At 41.0% G+C, this 22,068-nt stretch overlaps 1 protein-coding gene across 1 annotated transcript in view; it reads left to right on the forward strand.

The window, feature by feature from the left end:
• The window catches only part of LOC117876684 (neuroendocrine protein 7B2-like), a 69,983-nt gene that overhangs the window by 43,448 nt on the left and 4,467 nt on the right, over positions 1 to 22,068 (forward strand). Inside the window, exons 3-4 of the mRNA XM_034768983.1 lie at positions 10,664 to 10,813; positions 17,619 to 17,731. Coding sequence (XP_034624874.1) covers positions 10,664 to 10,813; positions 17,619 to 17,731 — 263 coding nt within the window. The remainder of the gene's footprint in view (positions 1 to 10,663; positions 10,814 to 17,618; positions 17,732 to 22,068) is intronic.

Raw genomic sequence — 22,068 nt, forward strand, 5'->3', positions numbered from 1 at the left:
GTGCAGAGTTTGGTACCTGAGTCCCACCTGACTGCCAAGAGCCAGCTGGGCCCAAGGAGGCAGCCAGGCGAGCAGCAGCATCTGGAGAGGGCAGAGGGACTCAAACTGCAGGGGGGCAGTTGGACAGCCAACCAGGTGACTCCGCTGGAGCAGGGGTTCCCCTCCTCCACGTTGCTCCACTGCCATGTGCAGTCACTGCTGCTTCTGTCCCCATCTCCTCCGGAGCCACTCCTGGCCAAGCTGCTTGGGACTGAGAGCATCTGTCTACTGTGCAGAGTGGGTGGAGGGGGGAGGAGGAGCAGATGTTGGAGTGTGTCCCTCCCCCCACCCATATACACGGTCTCCGCTGCCCTGGGGTGATGGGACAACGGGGAACCTGTCTGTACTGCTGCCTTTCTGGGTCCAGAGTGGGAGCTGCCAGTGGCTGCTGAAGTCTGAACAAGCCTTCAGGCTCCTGATCCTGAGTGCTTTCTGAAAGAGACAACGTAACACGCTGGGTCTTTTTCTTATACAGGCTCCTATTACCCACCACCCTCTGTCCCAATTTTTCACATTTGCTGTCTGGTCACCCTACCCACTGAAAATCCCAGTGATGATTGAACCTGGTGATATTCTAAACAAAAAGAGCTCCCAGCCTTGCTTCTAGCTGTTTTCATTGCTTCACACTGAGTTAACAGACATTAAAGCCTTCTGAGTGTCATTCTGTCTTTCTGTCAATCTTGGAATCTTATTATATAGACTAAGGTGTTGCTGTAGCAGACTTTTGAAAGCTGCATTAACATGGTGGAAACAGCAAATTCCACTGGGGTAAAATTGAGCAAAATTTAGAAATTAACTCAGAGAGCATACATGTATCAGTGAGCAGATGGTGTACTGCATGCTAACTTCTGGTAGAAGCCATATGGATCCTGTATGATAGTGATGGGATAAGTGCAGCGGTAGTATAATAAATCAAAATTCTATGTTACCTTTTCAACTTTCTAGGAAGCCACACGTTCTTTGCAGTCCACCAAGCAGATTTTCTTTGCAGATGTGCTCTGAATCCGTAATAGCATAATAATCCCACATTAAATAAACACTCAGGCATTTTCAGTCTTACCATTAACTCTCCTTGCTACCTTATCTTCTTACACAGTAGCAGGGTTGTATGCTAAGGAAAAAACTTGAAAGCAAGTGGGAAAAAATAAAGGAAAGTCTTATTTGGCTTTTTTAATAACCATTTTAATTGATTACTGAAGTATTATGCAATGAACGCTCTCTGAACTTGAGGAAATACAGCACGAGGAGAATAATGGTATCCTGTCTGAATTAATGCATAATAATTGAAACAAATTAATCAGGTTTGAACAAAACAACATTATATTATCATTTATCTAAAGCATGACATATGGACATAGGAAACCTCCCCAGCATTTCAAAAAACATTATTGTATGCTTAGTGCTATCCAGAACATAGAGTAAGACACTTTCCCTGTCTACAACCTAAGAGACAATGCAGTCTCCATAGAAATACCTCTCTGTGTTTTGGTGGTACAGCTGTAAAATTCATGCAGATTCTTAGGATTAAAGATTTTTTAAAATATTGGAGTTCTGGCGTTATGTACAAATGAATCAACGTTTAAGACTAATTATCTTATCACACATAGGAGAGCAGTAAAACCACATTTATGCACATGGGGGCACCAGCAGCTTAGCTGGAGCAGTTTATAGCTTCCCATTCACAGTAATAAGAACAACTGAAGTCTTATTTTAATTTTGAAACAATTGTCTCCTCTTGATTTCTTTTTCATTAGGGAAGCACTCTCCCTCCTATTCTGCCAAATCACATTTACAACAAAATGTTAAGCAATAGATATTTTCTTTTCTGTCCTCCAAAGAATTTTTTGAGTGAATGTAGTACAGATGAGAAGAAGTGGGCTGTAGTCCACGAAAGCTTATGCTCTAATAAATTTGTTAGTCTCTAAGGTGCCACAAGTACTCCTGTTCTTCTTTTTGCGGATACAGACTAACACGGCTGTTACTCTGAAACCGTACAGATGAGAGGTGCTAAGCCCTATAAGACTGAAGACTTTGATCCACAAAACTGATACAGCACAAGCTGCAGAAGTGAAAGCTTCTCCACTGTCTGACCTGACCACTTTGCAGGGATAAGAACATAGTTACGTTTCCATTGATGACTAAGTCTTTTGCTCTTCCTGCAGAGACTACTGACATAGGGGTTTTTTGTTTGTTTGGGGGAGGGTGTTGAGGCAAGGGAGGGGGATGTGGATATCTGTCCACTGATCTCAAGCTTAAGACAACCAAACTCATATCACATAACCCACTGAACAACCCTTTGAGGGTAGAAGTTTTTGTTTAATGCGTGATGGCTCAATATCTAACATACAACATCAATATCTAACATAACATCCTTTAAATTTAGTACCTTGCAGGAAATCTTATCTTCTGAAACAAGTATACAAATAGGCTATGCAGATTAATATTATACATTAATAATTATAGGAAAAAGAATCCTTTACCCTTCAGTAATACCAGATCTCAAAGCACTTTACCAATATTAATGAATTAATATTTCCCCACACTGGGAACAGTGGGAAGTACTCTTTGTCAGGGCTGGCTCCACCCCAAGCAAAAAAAAAAAAAAGTCGCGATCAGCAGCGGCAATTGGGGAAAAAAAAAAAAAAGCCGTGATCGGCGGGGCAGTTCAGCGGCAGGTCCTTCACTCCTAGAGGGAGTGAGGGACCTGCCGCCTCCGAATTGCCGCAGGTGCCGCCCCTCTCCCTTGGCCGCCCCAAGCACCTGCTTGTTAAGCTGGTGCCTGGAGCCGGCCCTGCTCTTTGTTGTACATTTTGAAGATGGGAAGACTGAGACAGACAGTGCCAGATTGCCTGACCTGTGCCTTAACCATAAGACTTATTTTTCTCATACATGGACAATATTGCTTTCTTACTAGAAAATGACCAAAAATATTGTTCACGGACAGGTTTGTTAAAACTAATGCAAAAGTGATCTTTGCATTTTCCTCTGATCTGGGCTGTCTGTGTGCTGGTCCTCTGCTGTAACTCAGAGTAGCCTTTAGGTTACATCTGCTGAATATGGCCCCAAAGGTCATGGGAACATGACAGCTGGAGATCAGCTGGATATTATAGCTGTGTCCTCTTTGCTCTAGTGACATTCCCTATGCTAGCAGCTGGGGGAGGTGATGTAGGATTCGGCGACATTATGTCATTGTATTGGGATGGTCCTCCCACAGCTAGTTATACTGCTTTAGGGCCACCTTGCACTGTCAACGTAGTGCAAAGAGACCACGTCACAGTTTGGGATTCAGGTTATTGTAGCTACTCTTTGTTGAGAGATTTCTGCTGCATATATGACATAAAATTGCAATCATAGTAGGACTGATTTTGTTAAAGCATACATGATGTTTGTCAGTATGCTAGGGCTTTGTTCACTTTTTTAAAAAAGCCCAACTTTCTCTGAGACATTGTTCTCTCCTTTCCATTTTATACAAATTTCTGAGGATACAGAGTAAGTGAAGTTATCAAATCAATATGGGTGTGGGATTTAGGATACCAAAGCTTTGGCACAAAAATTGAAAAGGGGGCATTATGTGCTTTTTATCCATAAAAATAGGTACTGGAGTTAACATCTGGATATTATATAGGTCTCACTAAAAATACCTACAATATTTTTTCTCTGTATCTCTTTCCAATTGGGTTGGCCAAGATAGCCAAGGAGTTTGACTGTCTAGTGATGTTACATGTTGTACATGTTTTAACATGGCAGCTATTAAAAGTTAGGAGCCAAATGACACTGAGCGATTCACTGTGGATTATGGATAGAATGTACATCCCCTTTCTCTTGATATGTGACAAGGCTCATGACACTTGGAAAAATTTGCATTAAAATAAATTATACCTGCATTCATGCATATTGGGGAATAATGAGATCATGGGAAAATAAGGAACGGAGTCCCAGGTATTTAGGTGCCTAACTCCCAGTGGGATGTAACATCACTAGACACTCAAATTCCTTGGCTATCTTGGACAACCCAAGTGGAAAGAGAGACAGAGAAAAAATTATAGTAGGACTTCTTAGTGAGACCTACGCAATATCCAAATGTGAACTACAGGGAGAGTTAGATGCCTAAATACCTTTGAGGATCTGGGCGTAATACATTTATTACAGGCAAGACCTGTTCTTGTGGTTTGAGACCTGGAGGAGCAGAGCCAAGAACTGATCAGCCATTTCTGCTGATCCTCTTTGGCCTTGAGCAAGTCACGTAAGTGAATTTTTTCAAAAGTGACTCCTAATTTTGTCATCTTCTCTTTTCAGATGCTCAGCTTAAGACAGCCAGGGCCTGATATTCAGAGAACTGCCAGTGCTCATGCTTCTGAAAATCAGGCCTGTATGTCTGAACTAGGCACCCAAAATTAGAAACCATTTAAGAAAATGTGGCCCTTAACCTCTTTGCTTCAATTTTGCCATTTATAAAACGGAGTCATCACCGATTACCTCACAGAATGTGGCAAGAACTGATTAATGAGAATTCATTACTTAATTCAGTCTTCTTCTTAGTGTATGCGCAACATGCCTCAGGTGGCACGTGACCAGGATTCATCATTGAATTTGGTCTGCTGGGTGGATCATTAGCTTCCCCAGCCTGGGCCAGGTACTGATGGAGAGCACGACACGAACGCTGAAGTTATTCAGTTAAATCATATTTTGTCTCTAGATAGATAGCACCTTCCACCCAAGGATCTCAAAGTGCTCTACAACCATCAGTGAGTCTATCCTCCCAAAACACTCTGTGAGGTAGGAAAGTATTGTTATTCCTATTTTCAAATGAGGAAACTGCTATAAAGAGGCTAAGTGACTTGCCCAAGATCATGGGAACCTAGAAGACAAAGTGGCAGCTGCTGTTTAACAGCAGGTCATAAACAGAGTGGGTATTTTGTGTGATAGGATTACATGAACATACCTCTATAGATTCAATACTACCACAAAATCATTTTAAAAATCTGTCTGGAGTGCTTTAGGGGTTAGAAGTAAGTATCTCTGTAGTAGATGATCATACCTCAAAGTAAGAGGACTTATTTGAATGGGATTTGGCAAACCACTACATAAGTAAAGTATTAATTCTTGAAGAGACAGGCAGAAGTAAATGAAATGTAACAAAGGGAGCTGTTGAGGGATCAATGTTCTTTATAGGATGGCTTATCCCTGCTGACAGTTGTTGTAATATCAGACTCTCTCATGAGCAAATTAAGCCCTTGGGTGTGCATTGCAGGATTTTATACCTTTTAATGTCTGGTTTTCATTCATGTTCATTCTCCCCCCACATTGCTATATTTGTAAGAAATACTAATGGTCATTCTATCATATATAAAATCCATTAGTTGGCTGATGTTCCAAGTGTATTGCCGATCTCTGTTTCAAAAGGGTAGAAATTGTGTGAAATAGTCACAGTTCTCACTGAATTATATTAGGAAGGTATTGATTTAGAACAGTAGCATTCCATCTTATTTGTGTGTTAAAAGAAGCTTATATCCTCCAGAGGGAAAGAATCTGGTGGGGGTACTATGTAAGTTAAGGGGCACAGATGATGCAGCTACAGAGAGCATCTCTGCCTCAGTTTCTCCGAAATACAAGCAATATCACACAAGCATTTATACTCTTTTGTGGCATGCATTAATTGAAAACAACTACATTTTATTTATATTATATCCTGTGTAATCCAGCATTTTCTCACTTTCACTTCTCAAAACATCGTTATCTCAAGGCTAGGTCACGCCGATTCTGCGCTGCTGTTTTTCCACTCGCTTCTGACGTGAGCCCTGCTTCTACAGATCTCGCGATATTAGGCTAAGACTTAGCATAACAGTTGCTCTGTTTCTAACAAATTAAAATGGCTACACTTAAACCCTCTCTTTCTTTCCTGCTTCCACAAGGGGCACAGAGGCTGCAGATTAGGCACTACTGTATATTCCAAAATACTAGGGATTAAGGTTGATGTTTCTAACCACACACATCCAGTGCCAGCTTTTGGCATTCAGAGATTTAGGGACACCCAGAGGTTTCTTCCCTGATCATCTTGGCTAATAGCCATTGATTGATCTATCTTCCATTAATGTATCTAATTCTTCTTTGAACCCACTTATACTTTTAGCCTTCACAACATCCCCTGGCCATGAGTTCCACAGGTTGACTGTGCACTGTGTGAAGAAAAACTTCCTTACATTTATTTTAAACCTTCTACCTATTAATTTCACAGGGTGACCCCTGGTTCTTGTGTTATGTGAAGAGGTAAATAACACTTAGTCACTTTCTCCACACCATTCATAGTTTTATAGACCTCTATCATATCCCCCTTTAGTCATCTCTTTTCTAAGATGAACATTCCCAGCTCCCCTCATATGAAAGCTGTTCGATACCACTCATCATTTTCGTTGCCCATCTCTGTATTTTTTCCAATTAAAATATATCTTTTTTGAAATGGGGGTGACCAGAACTGTACACAGCATTCAAGATGTGGGCATACCATGGCTTTATATAGTGGCGTTATGATATTTTTTGTCTTATCTATCCCTTTCCTAGTGCTTCCTATCATTCTGTTAGCTTTTTTGACTGATGCTGCACATTGAGCAGATGTTTTCAGGGAAGTACCCACAATGACTCCTCGCTCTCTATCCTGAGTGGTAGCAGCTAGTTTAGACCCCATCATTTTGCATGTATAGTTGGGATTATGTTTTCCAATGTGCATTACTTTGCATTTATCAATATTGAATTTTATCTGCCATTTTGTTACCCAGTCACCCAGTTTTGTGAGATCCCTTTATCATTCTTCACAGCCAGCTTTGGACCTAGCTATCTTGAGTAATTTTGTATTGTCTGCAAACTTTACCACCTCACTATTTACCCCTTTTTCCAGATCATTTATGAATATGTTGAACAGCATTGGGCCCGGTATGGATCCTTAAGGGCTCTTTCCACTGTGAAAACTGACAATTTATTCCTACTCTTTGTTTCCTATCTTTTAACTAGTTACAGATTTATGAGAGGACCTTCCCTCTTATCCCAGGAATGGTTAGTTTGCTTAAGAGCCTTCAATGAGGGACCTTGTCAAAGGCATTCTGAAAGTACAAGTACACTGGATCACTCTTGTCCGCATTTGTTGTTCCTTCTAAGAGCATGCCTACCAGCACACCAGAGAGGGAAAAACCAGTCAGGCCAGATAAAATCCTCACAGAGAAAAGACAGTCTAGGAGAGCTTGCAAGGGGTATATTGAAACCAGTGGGATAGCGACCAAGCCATTTGTCTCAGCTATTGTTATTTATTTATTTATTATTATATACGCAAGATCAGTTTCTCTAATGTGGTAGATCCTTTTTGCACCTCTACTTGAACCTAAAACAGCCAGAAATGGCTAGAAAAGAATTTCCCTTGTACAGGAAACTCTTCTCCAGCATAGCTGCCTCCTTCCCTGTCACCTCCCATCCCTAATAAAATGTGGGAGATTGTGGGGAGGAGGCATGGCAGAGCAGACTTCTGACACACCTGATCTTTGACTAACAAAGTTCCCTAGGGACCTTACATCAGTGTGTAAGTTAGAATTACTCCCCTGTGGCTCCAATTTGCACTGGGGCTGAGTGGCTCAGGACTATGGAGCTGCAGCTCCCTGGCAATGCCCCTTCTCACTGCATATGTGCAGAGCTTGGATACATTCAAGAATCTGCCCTGCCGTGTTTAAAAACACACACAAAAATTAGAGTGGATAACATGAGTTTGGGAGTGAAGGTTTTAAAGGGCTTTCATGTGGGATCTGGGATTCATCTGGGATATTTACTCACCACTGGTATTCACGATCTGTTTTATTGTTTATTCTTTCTTTTCTAACATTGGCCAAACCACCTCTTTTTTTAAAATAATCCCTTCTATTTGTCTTTAAAAATTCTACATTAATTTTAAGTTTCAGTGCAGATGATGAAAGTCTGCTGCTCACTTGTTTTGTTAAATTGACTCAGCTGAGGGAAGTGTTCCTTGTTTGTAATTGACAGGGGTCATTGCTCCTAAGCATGCAGATTCAGTTGGGTTGTACTCCTGGTAGATGGGCAGCAGCAACTAGAGCAAGATTTAAACAAGACAGGCTAACTGAAATTGTTGTTGGCATGTGTTATCAAGGAGGGCATTCAATATCATAGTGGGGAAATTGCTGCACTTTGTGGTTGTTTTCAGAGCAGGGTGGTTATTCTGTCCTCCCAGCAAGTGTGTTGCAATTAGTTCTTTGGAAAAATGGGGTGAAATTGTGTAATTTGTTTTCTGTTTTCTATCAATTTAGTTTTTGTTGAAATTTTCTGACCAGCGTTAGCTGCAGTGATGGCAGCAGCAGGGAAATAGATTTACTCCCAAAATTGCATTTCTTTTGTAGCAATCCAGGCCGCATACAAACAAATACCAGTCTCAGCAGCTAGCTGCATGTATGCAGTATTTGAAATTGACTTTAAATATAAATATATAGAAACCTCTACCCAGGACACCTAAAGCAATGCTCTGCTTGCTCATCCTGCAGAAGAAAATGAAATACAAGCAAGCAGATCTGACATATTCTGACTGTTAAAGGGCTGTGGTAAAAACCAGTCCACAGAAATTAGAGATGGAAAACATCTAAACATTCATCTGGTGCATCCCTCTGTCAGTACCAGATTATTCCCTATGGTTTATAGCATATTTTTCTAGTGCTTTGTCCAGTCCAATGACTCAAACAATGGTGTTTCCATTGCTTCCCTTGGAAGTATAATAGATCTTGCCAATAAGCAGTGGTTTTCTGATATTTAGTCTATTTTCCTTTGTTTTAACTCCTGGTCAGTACCAGGTTCAAGAGAGCAGTCTTATACTATCTTTCCTGGATGATAGTGTATATGTTTGTATCACATTACTGTGACTCTGTAGCTCCATTGTATGTAACCATAAAGTGTTTATCAAAATCAACAATATTACAGTGCTCAAATTAATAAAGTTTGTGAATTACTGTACATAAAATATCTGTCTGGTACACTCACAGCACTTCATTTTGACCACTTCAGTCATTGCTGGATATGCTATTTATCATGGTTTAAAAGAAATTAACTTTGCAAACATGAGTAAATCACTCAAGTGTGCAAAAATATGGTATTAGAACAGGTGCAATTATCTGAAAATCTTTTGGAAAGAAGAAAAAAATCCTGACTACTGACACTGAAAGGCAACAATCCTTTATATTAATATTAAAGATTGCATTGTACTCAATCAAGGGAATGTTTGGCAGTACATTTAAACGTGTTTATTATTTAGCACACTGGAGCCTGCTAAATACCTCTGTTTCCTTTATGGACAGAGCTTCAGTGCCAAGAGGTCTGTACCATGTACAAGTATAGATATGCTTTTATCTGCAAGATTGTCCCATTATCCCAAACAGCATACATGGATGTACAAACACACATTGATTATGTGGTTCTGTAGTTGTCTGGCTATACCGAAAGAAGGACAGGAGACATTTGACATGAATTTAATCAGGCCACAACTTTATTATTAGCTGTCTGGGACTATCTGGGAGATAAAAGTGTACAGTGCAGGTAACCCCATGTTTATTCCATAATTACTGGGGGGTGGGGCTTTTACCAGCTCCCCCTCTTTCTCCATCCAGGTCCCGCTAGCAAATCCATTGCTGGGACCTAGCCATCTACTCCTACCCCCTCGTAGGTGGGTTAAGGTGGGCTATAATAACAGGGGTTGGCTCCCTGCTGTACCAATCATAGGAGTCCCCAACCACCCCCCGTTCGCTCCTTTACCAAACACCTCTTTTTAAGTCTCTTTTCCAAGCCATTTATCTGGTCACTGTATACCTTTCCTATGGAGTACCTGCACTGAACATCCACCACAAGGAGGCACCAGCCATTAGCTTGGCTGCCTCAGCCTGCACCGTGCAAAAGGGTGGGTTAAGGCACAGGGCTGCCCCTTTTAAACTCCTCATTCTCAGGGGATGAGATATATTTTCTGTTAACAATTTGAGCTATTACTCACTTTTATTTCTATTACTTTAGGAAAGCACTTAAATTCAGCTTTAAGAATTATTTAGAGGCACAAATATATTTTAGGTTATAGTGTATATAACCAGCTTTACTATAACATCTGAGTTCCTTTCATACATACAACTGAATTTATGAATTTATCTTCAAACTGTACACACAATGCTGTTTCTTTTTTAACTTTGTCTTCTTGGGACAATTCTGTCCTGCAACATGATTACTGTTCACTGTCATGAATGATATAATTTGCAGCTGAAGATTACAGTATGGTAAAAGTTCCACTATTGTCTCAAACATTAAATATTTGTTTCAGTATTTTCCTACCTATCTCTTACGTATTTATAAAAAATGTAGACCAAGGTTTTCAAATATGAATGCCTGAAGTTAAGCTTCCTAATCCATTTATAGGATCTAACTAAGATTTTCAAGCACTTCTTCAGCACAATTTTCAAAAGTGCTGAAGAAGTGCTAAAAGTGGGGTTTGGAGCCTGAATGAGGCTCTCTTTTTGAAAACCTTGGCCTGGATTTCTTGGAAAAACTAAAGCAAAATCTTACTTTTAACCTTGTAATATTATGTGCATAAATCTGTCTTCATTAGGTGGTGCTCATGAAGGTCTTCAGCACTTGGGTCCTTATGGCAATATCCCAAATATTGTGGCTGAGTTGACAGGAGATAATATACCAAAGGATTTCAGTGAAGATCAAGGCTATCCTGACCCTCCAAATCCCTGCCCTATTGGAAACACAGGTTATTCTATTCTATTCTATTCTATTCTATTCTATTCAGGTTCTTTAGACCATGCTCGTCATCATAGTATCTGAGCACTTTCCAATAGTGCATTAAGTCAGAGGTTCTCAACCTTTTTTGAATCATACTCCAACTGAGCTTTTTTATTTTTTATTTTTTACTTGTGGCCCCCTCACTTCCTTACAGTAGTGAGAAGTGTGGTGCATGGGGTCACAATGCCATTCAAATTTGGCTCAGCCAACCCTCCATCATGACAGGCAGGTGTAGGTGTGTTTACAGGTACCCTCAAGGCAGAGGTGTAGTGGTACTGCAAGTTAAGGGGGCCTGCAGGACAGAAGTGCAGGGGACCTTGGGGCACGGGTGTGTGAGGTGCAGGTGAGTGGTCAACTGGGGGTTGTGCAGGACCTAAACTCTTATTTTGTAATTGGTTTGATATTAAGTAGGCAGCAGAATCCGTCACCCTCCAATAAGAGCTGGATTACCCCACCCCCATTCCTTCAATCCCCAGGGAAGGGGGGGAGGGTGATGAGCCCCTGCACCTTAAAGCTGGCCCCATCTCAGAGACCCTTGGAGGCCCTGTGGGGGAGTTGCAATGATGGGGCTCCCCTGTCCCAGAGCTGCACCCTGCGGGAGTTACAAACCCCAGCTTCCACCTGGTGCCACTCGCTTGGGCTCCCCTGAGCCCATCCCTGGTGCAGCCAGGCAACCATGGAAGGCAAAGTCATCAGGGTTGCGCAGGCGCCACTGCTGCTCCAAGGGCTTGGCCTGCGCCACCTGGCAGAGGTGGAACTGCACCTGGGCGAAGTGTGAGACCAGCACCAGGAGGGCCAAGCCCAGGTGGTGGTACTCGATGTGGAGCCGGGGCAACAAGTAGGACAAGCCCTCTGGGGAGCCTGGTCCCTACCTGCAAGGATCTCCATCCCCCACTTTGTCCACCTCTGCCACCGCCTCCAACAGGTCATGACAGAGAGACAGTGGGGCCAAATCACATTTGTTCTCTCAGCCTCTCCACTGTGGGGGAAGTATAAGTAAGGCTAAGATTTTGTCACAAATATTTTTAGTAAAAGTCATGGACAGGTCATGAAGAATAATAAAAAATTCACGGACGCCCGTGACCTGTCTGACTTTTACTAAAAATATCCATGATATAATGAAGAGCCTGGGCAGCTGCGGGTGGGCTGGAAGCTCCAGGGTCCCCCTCCGCTGGTGGCTCCAAACTCTGGGCGTTCCCCCTGCTGCTCATGGTGGCTGGGAACTGCGGGAGTCCCCACTGCTGCCCATGGCCTGGGCTGGCTGAAGTCACAGAGGTCTTTGGAAGTCACAGAATCTGTGACTTCTGTGACCTTTGTGACTAAATCGCAGCCATAAGTAGAAGCAGAAGAATGTTTTTGTTTTGGAGTTTGTTTACCCACACACAGACTCTCAGACACACACACTGCTTGATGTTTGAGAAAGCAAGGTCTGCACTTACCATAGGTGATAGTGAGGTAGTGATGGTTCTTAGTTTCTGATGTTCGTTCCACAGTCTTGGGCTGACTCCCAAGAAAGCTCTGTTTCCTGCATGAGCTTTACCCTCATTGTAGAAAATTCCATTGTGCCAGAAAAGCAAAGCGGTCTTCATCCTAGAGCTTTAGCTGATCCTTTCAGATACCCTGGGCACAATTCATGTGAGTTCGTAGTTTACTAAGGGACAGATTCAGCTGTGGTGCGCCCTCAGGGTTCCAGCACTTAAATCAGTGACTAAAATCTGGTTGTTTGCAATGGGAGCTGAATGGGCTCTAATGGGAGTGAGTACTATATCATTTAAACCATATTTTAAATTTCTGAACTTAGATGTATTTTCATAATTGAGAAAAGTTTTCTGTGTAGTATTTAGTAATGGTATTTGGATGAGATACAGTAACACAATTTTCCTTAATCTTTTAACTAAATGTTCTGACTAGCTGTAGAGATGATCAGAAAAGAAAAAATATTTTTCATAAAAATATTTGCAATTTTTTCCCCATTTTTTGTCAAAATTCTGAAAATTTCCAAACAGCCCTAATGATAACTTTATATGAAATGTATGAAGAGCTCCCGATTGCTGCTATGTCGAGAGAGGCAAAAAGTATGGTGACTGCTTCTCTTTGAAATAGTATCTTACGTTCATATTCAGTTCAATGAACATTTTGTCCGACAGGTGTAGATTATGTTTTTCCCTACTGCAGGCAAATTTTCTCTTCTGTATATTACCCCTCAGATCTTCTGCTAGTGGTTAGAAGAGCAAGATTAAAATTGGGACTTCAATGGAATGATGTTTAAAAGACTCCCTTCTATTCTTTTTCTTAGCTAAATAATCATGATTTTGCCTAAGATGATGCATCCCGATATGAGAATTGAGAACATTCCTGGAAAAGTGCTGCTGACTGTGAAATGTTCTTTCATGGATACATTCTGAGTGGAGATTATATCTACTAGTATCTCAGTAGGATGGTTTTCAGAGCCTTAAGTGGAAACTCAAGTCTGTGTCCAAGTGGTGACTGTTAAAACTATATTAAGCAAAAAAATTACTAGAGAGTTTCCTCCTTGAGGTTTGTGGATTTGTTTAGTGGAAAACAAATCTTTCCAAGTTATTGTTTATACAGTAACGCTGGTATCCATCAATGCTGGATTAAGGCAATCTCGGGCCCTGAGACAGGGCCACCACAGCCCTGCTACAGCCCCATCCCCGACTTGAGGTGATAGTGTTGGGTCACCCATGCACAGCCCTCTACTCGGGAATGGTTGAGGAGCAGTACCCTACACAGCTCAGGTGGCAGAGGGCAAGTTACAAATGATTTCTGTGCTTGGGTGGGAGTTAGGATGAGGGGCACAGTGGTAGTTCAGGAGGGTTTCTCGCAAGGCAGTGAGGAATAGCAGCGGTGGCTGGGGCCCCCTTTCTCTCTGGGCTTATCCCTAACACTGAGCACATCTACATTGCATTATAAAACCCATGTCAGCATGTCTCTGAGCCTGGCTCTACAGACTCAGCCTCACACTCTGGTTCTAAAAGCAGCAGTGTCAGTGTTCAGGCTCAGGCTGGAGCTTAGGCTCTGAAACCCAGGGAAGGGAATGGGCTTCAGAGCTTTAGCTCCAATACAAACCCACAGTGTCTGCACTGCTGTTTTTAGCACTGTAGTATGAACCCTGCAATCCCAGTCCATAGATCCGGGCTCTGAGACTTGCTCCCGCAGGTTTTAAAAAACTGTGTAGACGTGCTCACTGATGCCTGCAACAACAGTGGGCTGGGGAGGAGGGAAGTAGGCTGTAGGCTCCAGCAATAGGTTGGAGGTCCCTTCCCCTCCAGGCAGTGGTAATAGTCTCCATTCCTGTTGGCCTGTCTAAAGAGCTGCAGTGATGGCAAGAACAGTAGTCAGGAGGAAGGCAGAAGGCAAGTCCCATCTTGACAAAAAAATCAAAGCAGTTGTCTAGAGCCTTGACCCTCCCCCCCGCCACCCCGAAGAACCGGAAGTGGCAGTGGTGGGCTGCCCTCTTACCAAAGGTACTTACCAAAGCTGGAGACCTCTACTATGAGTAGTAGGAGTTAGGATTCTTGCCCCTGCTAGGTCAGGGCTTCTTCATTCCTCCAGTGGAGCATACAGTTTTATCCTCCTCACAGACTCTGGCCTCTGCACGATAGCATTACTGTGATATCATCAAGCAAAGACATTATTCCTGAACCAGGAGCCCTAGCACTATACCTATTATGCCTAAAGATTAATCTTACCTTTGTCCATAATTATTATATTGTTGCTCCTTTTCCCAATAGCAGCCAAGTGGTAGCAGATGTCCAGGGCATGGCAGGTTGGATATCCATTAGAGGAGAAATCAATGATTGCAGAGTCTGAGTATATACTAAGTGGAACTTTTTATTTATTTATTTATTTATTTATTTATTTATTTATACCTCTCTATCTATCTACACACACACACTCCTAGAACAGAAGAGGTCAAACATCATGCAGGGAAATCCCTTCTTGCAGGAATCTCAGTCCAACATCAGTGCCCAGTTCTCAAGGAGCTACTGTCTTTATAAATTGATGCTAATCCGAGACTAAAGCAGACAGTAAATTCCTTTAGCTGCTTGCACAGCTTCCTCCATGCAGAAATTGTCTCTAAACAGAACTTTGCATAGCCCAGAACCTAACAACACTGCTTGTCTTCCCAAGACTGAACACAAGAAAAAGAATTTGGAAAACCGTGCAACAGCACTATCTGGTGACATCTATCATAAGTGTTTTACAGTATGTGCCATATTGGACTTTTCCTGCACAGCCCAAGTGAGGAGTGTTTGCATTAATGGGTGCTGCTGCATGGCCGAGTCTAGTTTACTCTTAATAGGCCAGAATGGGGATTGAGTAGCCGAGCATTTCATTAGTAAGATGTAGACTGAATATATGTCTCTTTAGACTCTTGAGAGTAAGGGAGCAGAAGCACAATCTGCTTGAGACTCATCACAGTAAGCAGGATTGGTGCCTTGTGTTTAAACTTAATTGCACCACATGTAGCTTCTGCTCAGACCTCTACTGAAGCACAGCAATTTTATGCTGCCTGCTGCATCCCACGTCAGGATTTGCAAGTTCATAGTTATAACGTCATGATGAACTTTTGCAGCAGTTCTTTACAAAAATGAATGAGTTTTTCAAACAACGGACAATACACACACACAGACATAAAAATGAAAGAATATTTCAGGGCCTGATTCTGATCTCTTACTGAGGTATTAATATGGAAATCAGTGAGCCAGTTAAGATCAGTATCAGACCCTCAGTGTTTTACAACAAGGATTTTGAAACAATTGATTTTTTTCTTAATTAAAAAAAAAATGAAATTATGAATAATTTTATTTATATTCAACGAGAGTGTACCACTTTAAGAGAATTACTTTCTCTCATTTCCTGCTGAATTCTAGGCTAAAGATTTATTTATTAGGAGTGATATTCTGGCCCCAGTGAAGTCAACAGGAGTTTTGCCATTAATATCAATAGAGCCAGGATTTCACCTCAGAGAGACAGCATAGATGTCTATTCCAGTCATGCTTCCTATTGGCTCTTTGTCTCTGTAGACCTGTAATGTATGCGGCTTCGGTGTCTTTGTACTTGGCAGGGCTGCTATTCTGAAATGACCCTTCTTGAGGCATGGAAGACAAGTTAACAAAATCTTCATTAATTGTGTCCTCTCATCTCAAAAGTTATTGGTTCTGCACCAATGTTATTAGCTTGTTTTATTTGCCAATTCAACTACTGCTAGTTTACCTCTTTATCTAGTGCCATAAACAGGTCATAAGCACCTAGGTCAACAGATAACAGAAATGCCTTTTCAAATCTCTGAACAAGTGGCAGAAGAAGGTCCATGCACTGTCCTTCATCTGGGTCATTATATTTCAACACAGTTGGGTTCGAGAAGGATTGTGTTGGATCATAAAAGGTTTCAAGGCATTCCTCAAGTCTGTTTCTGTCTCTACTGTTAGTTTTTGTCTTAGAAGTTGTTTGAAAATGGCACTTATGCGTCTGTAATACTGAGGGCCGTCCTCCTCTCTTGGGGAGGAGCTGTCATCAAGGAGCTAGTCTAGGATTCTAGAGATCTGCCACAGACTTTGTGTGACCTTGGGCAAGTCATTTAGTGTCTCTGTGTCTCAGTTCCCTGTATTATTAGGGGATAACAGCTCTTCCCTTCCTCAAAGAGGTGTTTTGAGGATACATAAATTACAGATTTCAGAGTAGCAGCCGTGTTAGTCTGTATCCGCAAAAAGAACAGGAATACTTGTGGCACCTTAGAGACTAACAAATTTATTAGAGCATAAGCTTTCATGGACTACAGCCCACTTCTTCGGATGCATACAGAGTGGAATAAATATTGAGGAGATTGTGAAGTGCTCAGCTACTTTGATGATGGGTACCATTTAAATATCTAAAATAGAGATATCATCATAACAGCTGTAGGTGGAAAATGGCCCCTACAAAGTCCAGTTGTTCTCTTGTGATGACACCAAGTTCAAAGAACAATACAACCTGCTGACAAACTTATCAGACAGGTTTTCTGAATATCAATCCTGCTGATGTTCTGAGATGCAACTTCAGGAATTGTCCATTGTATCTCAAATGAGGTTGCTGGACACGTCAAACTGTTATTTGAACTGCAGAATTGCCTTTGCTATGCAAACTTCAGCCTCAAACTGCTTTGAAATAGGGGATAAGTGCCATGTTAAAGATCTGCAGTTCCCCTGAACAGAGTGGCTAACCAGAAATGTAGCTCCATTCAGGAAGCTGCTTGCTAAAGCAGATTCTACCTGGGCTAACATAGGCATTCTGCCATGGGCTTCCCAAACAGAATTGTTGAAATCTCTTCACCAAAACCAGTTTGACTCTAGAGAAAGATCCTGTGGTAGCTGATAAACTGCACAGACATCTTTTTAACACTGGGGATTTTTTTAAGAGTTGAAAGAATGCAGTGTTCTGTCTAAAAAAAAAAAATTAGTCTGTGCCCTTGATTGGGAGTGATGGAGTGTGGTGGTGGGCGGGGGAAAGAGGAGTGGAATTGGAAAAGAAATAGATTTAACTTTCAAGCTTCCAATGGGTTGAATTTAAAAAGATTTTTACAAAAATTAAAAATACCCTGACCCAGTCCTTTCAGAGAAAAGCTGTGTAGCATTTCCAGTATCCCAGGTTTTTTTTAAAGTTTTGTATTGCATAACTGAATTTAAGAAATGTTGCAACTAAATATGTGTTGCTCATAGTGCACTTTGCAAGTTGGTAAGCAGTTAATGCTTTCTAATTGCTTTTTGCAGCTGACGATGGGTGTCTAGAAAACACACCAGACACAGCAGAGTTCAGTAGAGAATACCAGCTGCACCAACACCTTTTTGATCCAGAACACGACTATCCCAGCTTCGGCAAGTGGGTAAGTAAATTATTCTTATTTATTATGACTGCTGGGTCTGCTAAATGGTACCACACAACTGTAAGGAAAAAGCTATGGGTTCCTTTTGCCTGAAAAAAAGAATCATTTGAAAGGAAACTTCTTAAAGAGATTGTACCTACACCTATTTAAAACGTCAAATTAATGGCAAAGAAAAAGTGAAAAATATATTACTGATCAAAAGGCAATGAAAATTACAGAAAATAGAAGCCTCTAGCTTATCACTTGTCCTAAAGCCTGATGATTATGAACCTGATAAATCCAATGACCCACTAGTACTTGTAGAACAAATCAAGAAATCTCATACATAGTTGTAACTCTTTTAGTTTAGCTAAACTTATGCTAAACCAGCTTTCCATATGCAGATATTGATAAACAGACGTGCTTGGCAGCGCCTTCTCTTGCTGTAATCACGAGACGATGATACATCATTTAGGACCAGCCCAGTTTAAGATTTATAGCCTTAATTACTTCACTTATATGATCCCTAAAATTCTAGACAGAGTCAAGCCAAAAATCCAAATATTGGAAACTCTTATTGAAGTCTAAATAATTAGCATCAAAGGTTGTAATATTAAAAACACCAGATGGTGAACTCAGTTTACTATTTATGCCAGATAACATTGTTAGTTTTCTTATTATTCATAAGTAATTTATTTTCATAATGCCACTTTGAAGACTATAAAAACATGTCTGCAAGTTTTTGGACTATAACAATATGTCAGAACCAGGGTATATCATACTAGGTTGTCATTAATGATATACGCTTAACAAATTGTGGGAAATCATTAGTTAATATTGTAAGATACCTTATCTTGAGCTTTGTTGGGTTATTTTTTTAGTTTTTCATCAGTTACTACTAGTTCAGGAAGAAACTTCCCACATATGGATTAAAACAAATTGTTTGCTCCCCAACCAAAATTCTATGAGGCAGCAGCAAAGCCAAGTCCAGATCTTTTTAATTAGAGATGAAACAGCTGCTAATATCCATGGTCAAATGTTCTGTTGAGATCCAGGATAGTTGCCCCAGTTGCTTCCTCATCATACATTGCTATATATTAAAATGATAAAGAAATGCAGCGAATGCTGCTGTTGTAAGTGGATTTTACTCTGGGAGAATTATAGCTGAAGGGCAGTCTAAAAATTATCTAACTGAGATTTTAAAAATAAGAGCCATGTGATGAAGTGGTACAGGCCGTTTGGTTTTAGGTCATTGTTTGGAATCTGGCTTAGATATGAAGTGAGTGACCAAAACTAGCTGTTCATAGCCTGTGAGTTGTCCGGTACACAACTGTGTACACCCACATCCTTTGACTCCCCCCAATATTACCATAGCTGCCTTTAGTTGACACATGCGTTGGCAGTCTCAGTAGAGGGGCTAAGGACGGTATAGACATAAGGGGTAAAATATTGTATTATTCTAAACCAGATTTCCCCAAATGATCTATGTTACAGGAGGTTGTAGATTCCTGTAACTAAGAATCACTGCACCCCAATACCCATAGAGTCAGGGTATCCTCTATATCAGCACAAAACCTGGCCCACTGTCAAGGGCACGTTAGGGCAGGGACCACTGCCCTAACCCAAGCCCCTTTTTTGATCTTGGCACCACTGGGTCAGTGAACTACACTGTTTGTGCTCCGTTTGTCAGCTCCCAGAGCAGACAGACAGCATGTGTTAATATTAATAATCAAAGCCAAATGATAGTTGCAGGTTAAATAATGTTGATTTGTGTATGAAAGAGAGGGAAGAAATAGATTTTAAACAATAAAATAACTTACTTGAGTGCTTGTGTAGTTGTATATCACTCGTGTGTGTGAGGGAGAGACTGTTACTTCAAGTCTGAAAACATAATTTATAAAAGTTAAATAATGGTAGAAATAACCTCATATGGCAGAGTCCACAAGTCCATGTTTGTGCCAAATCTATATAGTTCAGTTATTTAATGGGAATACTAATATGTAAACAATGATAAACTTATCTGTTCATGTATAAGCATCTGTGTCAATTCATATTTTTTTGTCTGAAATGGAAACATCCATAGGTTGGCTTGTTCACTTCCAACTCTTATAAATAGTGATCTTTGCTTCAGAGGGGAAGGGCTCCTAAAAGTATGATGAATTAATTTTTCTTGCCATGGAGAAAATGCTTTCTTTTTCCTTTCCAGCCATAGACCTGAGGCTGGTGAGACAACTGAGATGACATGAGTCTGGTGGCTCCTGCATGTAACTACTGGTTCTCCAATCTCCTAGCTTCTGGCCAGAGAATGTTTTCTTTTTTTCCTTTTTCTTCTGGTCAGACCTTCTTTTGCAATAGGGAAGTATTTTCCGTCTGGATTCGGCTTCTCTCTACCCTATAGCTTATCTCTTAAACTGGTGGCATCGATCTAGAGAGGTGCATTAGCTGTTGCTGGCTACCAGAAAAATTTCCACTGAGACGATTTAGTCTTTCACATTGGAATATTTCTTAGACTGGCTGACACCAGAAGTTTTAAACATGCTCATGCTGTAGGAGGCAAGGAAAAAGAAGAGGCAGTAGAGTTCAGTCAGGCAATCTGACTCATAATGATACATATAGAGAATTAAAAGACAATGACATTTTTAATAACATTTGTTTGTACTAAATAACATGAATTTCCACCTCATCTTGAGGCTAGAAACAGGGCTGGTTTAGTTTATCAGTTAGAGTGGGTGGACCAGAGCCAGTTTAAAAAAAAAATAAAAAAATGGAGAGCAGGAATGTAAGTGCACCAGAAGACAGAGACCTCAATATGAAAGAAATTGCCATCCCTGATCCTTAGATCTTGTTGAAAGCCTGTAGCTAGCACTTTATAGATTTCTGTTTGTACTGACTTTTATTATGTTTACTTAATATCGAAAGATGGTGGGAAGCAGAACAGTATAATATGATAGCTTAATCTCATCCTGTTGGAGCTGGAGTCTCCAAGTGTTGAAATGAGCAAAGGTGTAATTTTTGGACATCTCAGAAAGATCATTTTTTTGCTTTTAAAACTTGACCTTGGGTGGTGACTTTGTAACTCACACACCTCCTGGGTGTGGTGTTCTGTCCCATCTAGTGGCACCAAGACCACTTAGAGAGAGAGTTAAATGAGTCTGCTCTACAGCCCTCGCTAACAGCCAGTTGGCTTTCACTTCATGTGGTAGAGGCTCATGCACTAAGTTCCAGAGGTCCTCAGTTCAGTTCTGCCCGCCAACAACCAGGGTCTGTTGCGTTACATCTTTGTCTCCCAGAAAGATGTCTCTCCCACTCATCAGGGATGGTTCTATGTAAGCAAGTGAGGGTGAGGATCTTTTAGTGAATGGGCGAAGGATAGCGGTTCATATTTTTATGGTAGCCCTGTCAGGCTAGTATAGCTGAAAGCAATTGCTGTTCAACAAGAGCAGGTGGCATGAAATGTTACAAAAGAGGTGTAATTCACAACTGAGTTAGAAGGAGGGATTCTCATCAATTTTGACACTGCTTGCTCACAAGAATAGAACCATTGAGCAAAACATAGGGATGGTGTGATTGCAGTACTCCCTGCCATTTGGCTTTTCATCAGTGGATTGTCCATCTAAAGAACAAGGAGTTTGATCATTTTTCAGCCTGATTTTGAAGGCATTTGGATGTTTTAAAATAGATTTTTAGAAATGTAGGTACACAGTTATATGTGCATTTCTATGGTAATTGTGCATGCTACCTGCCTGTTATCAAATAACTGACTTACAGCAATTGTAATAATCAGGAGCACCAATTATGTGGACACATTTTTGCCCAAGCACATTTCTAAACATTGGGGCAGCAATAATGATTATTAGGAAGGGTTACATCAAGGGTTGTTGACCCTTTTTAATGCTGGACAATAACAACACATTATTCAATTCAATGTGGTATATTTTTATTTGGTACTGTACATAAAACTTCAGACATAAAGACTATGTGACCTGGAGATTCTGAATTGAATGATAAAAAGTATTCCTCAAGGTAGTAAGTGTACTGCATTGCTATTGCATTTTTCCTTTAAGTAAATTCTGATAAATGGTCATGTAAATCCAAAGCATGGAGGTGGGCAACCCCATTTGCTTGAAATTATCACCAATGAGATCTAAGGAGAGATTCCACCCCTCATGCACCAATCTATGGCATTAGCCAGGTTGGTTACAAACATCATAATTGAGTACTTAGGCCCAAATTCAGACCTTAATGCCCAGACTGAATAACTGGGCTGGATGCTAGGGAAATGCACAGGGAGAAGGGGAAGGAAATCATCCACCCACCAGGTTGTATGAGCTGTATGCTGCTCTGAGGCCCAAACACAT

This window comes from Trachemys scripta, chromosome 4 (genome assembly GCF_013100865.1).
Source record: "Trachemys scripta elegans isolate TJP31775 chromosome 4, CAS_Tse_1.0, whole genome shotgun sequence".
NCBI classification, from domain to species: domain Eukaryota; kingdom Metazoa; phylum Chordata; order Testudines; family Emydidae; genus Trachemys; species Trachemys scripta.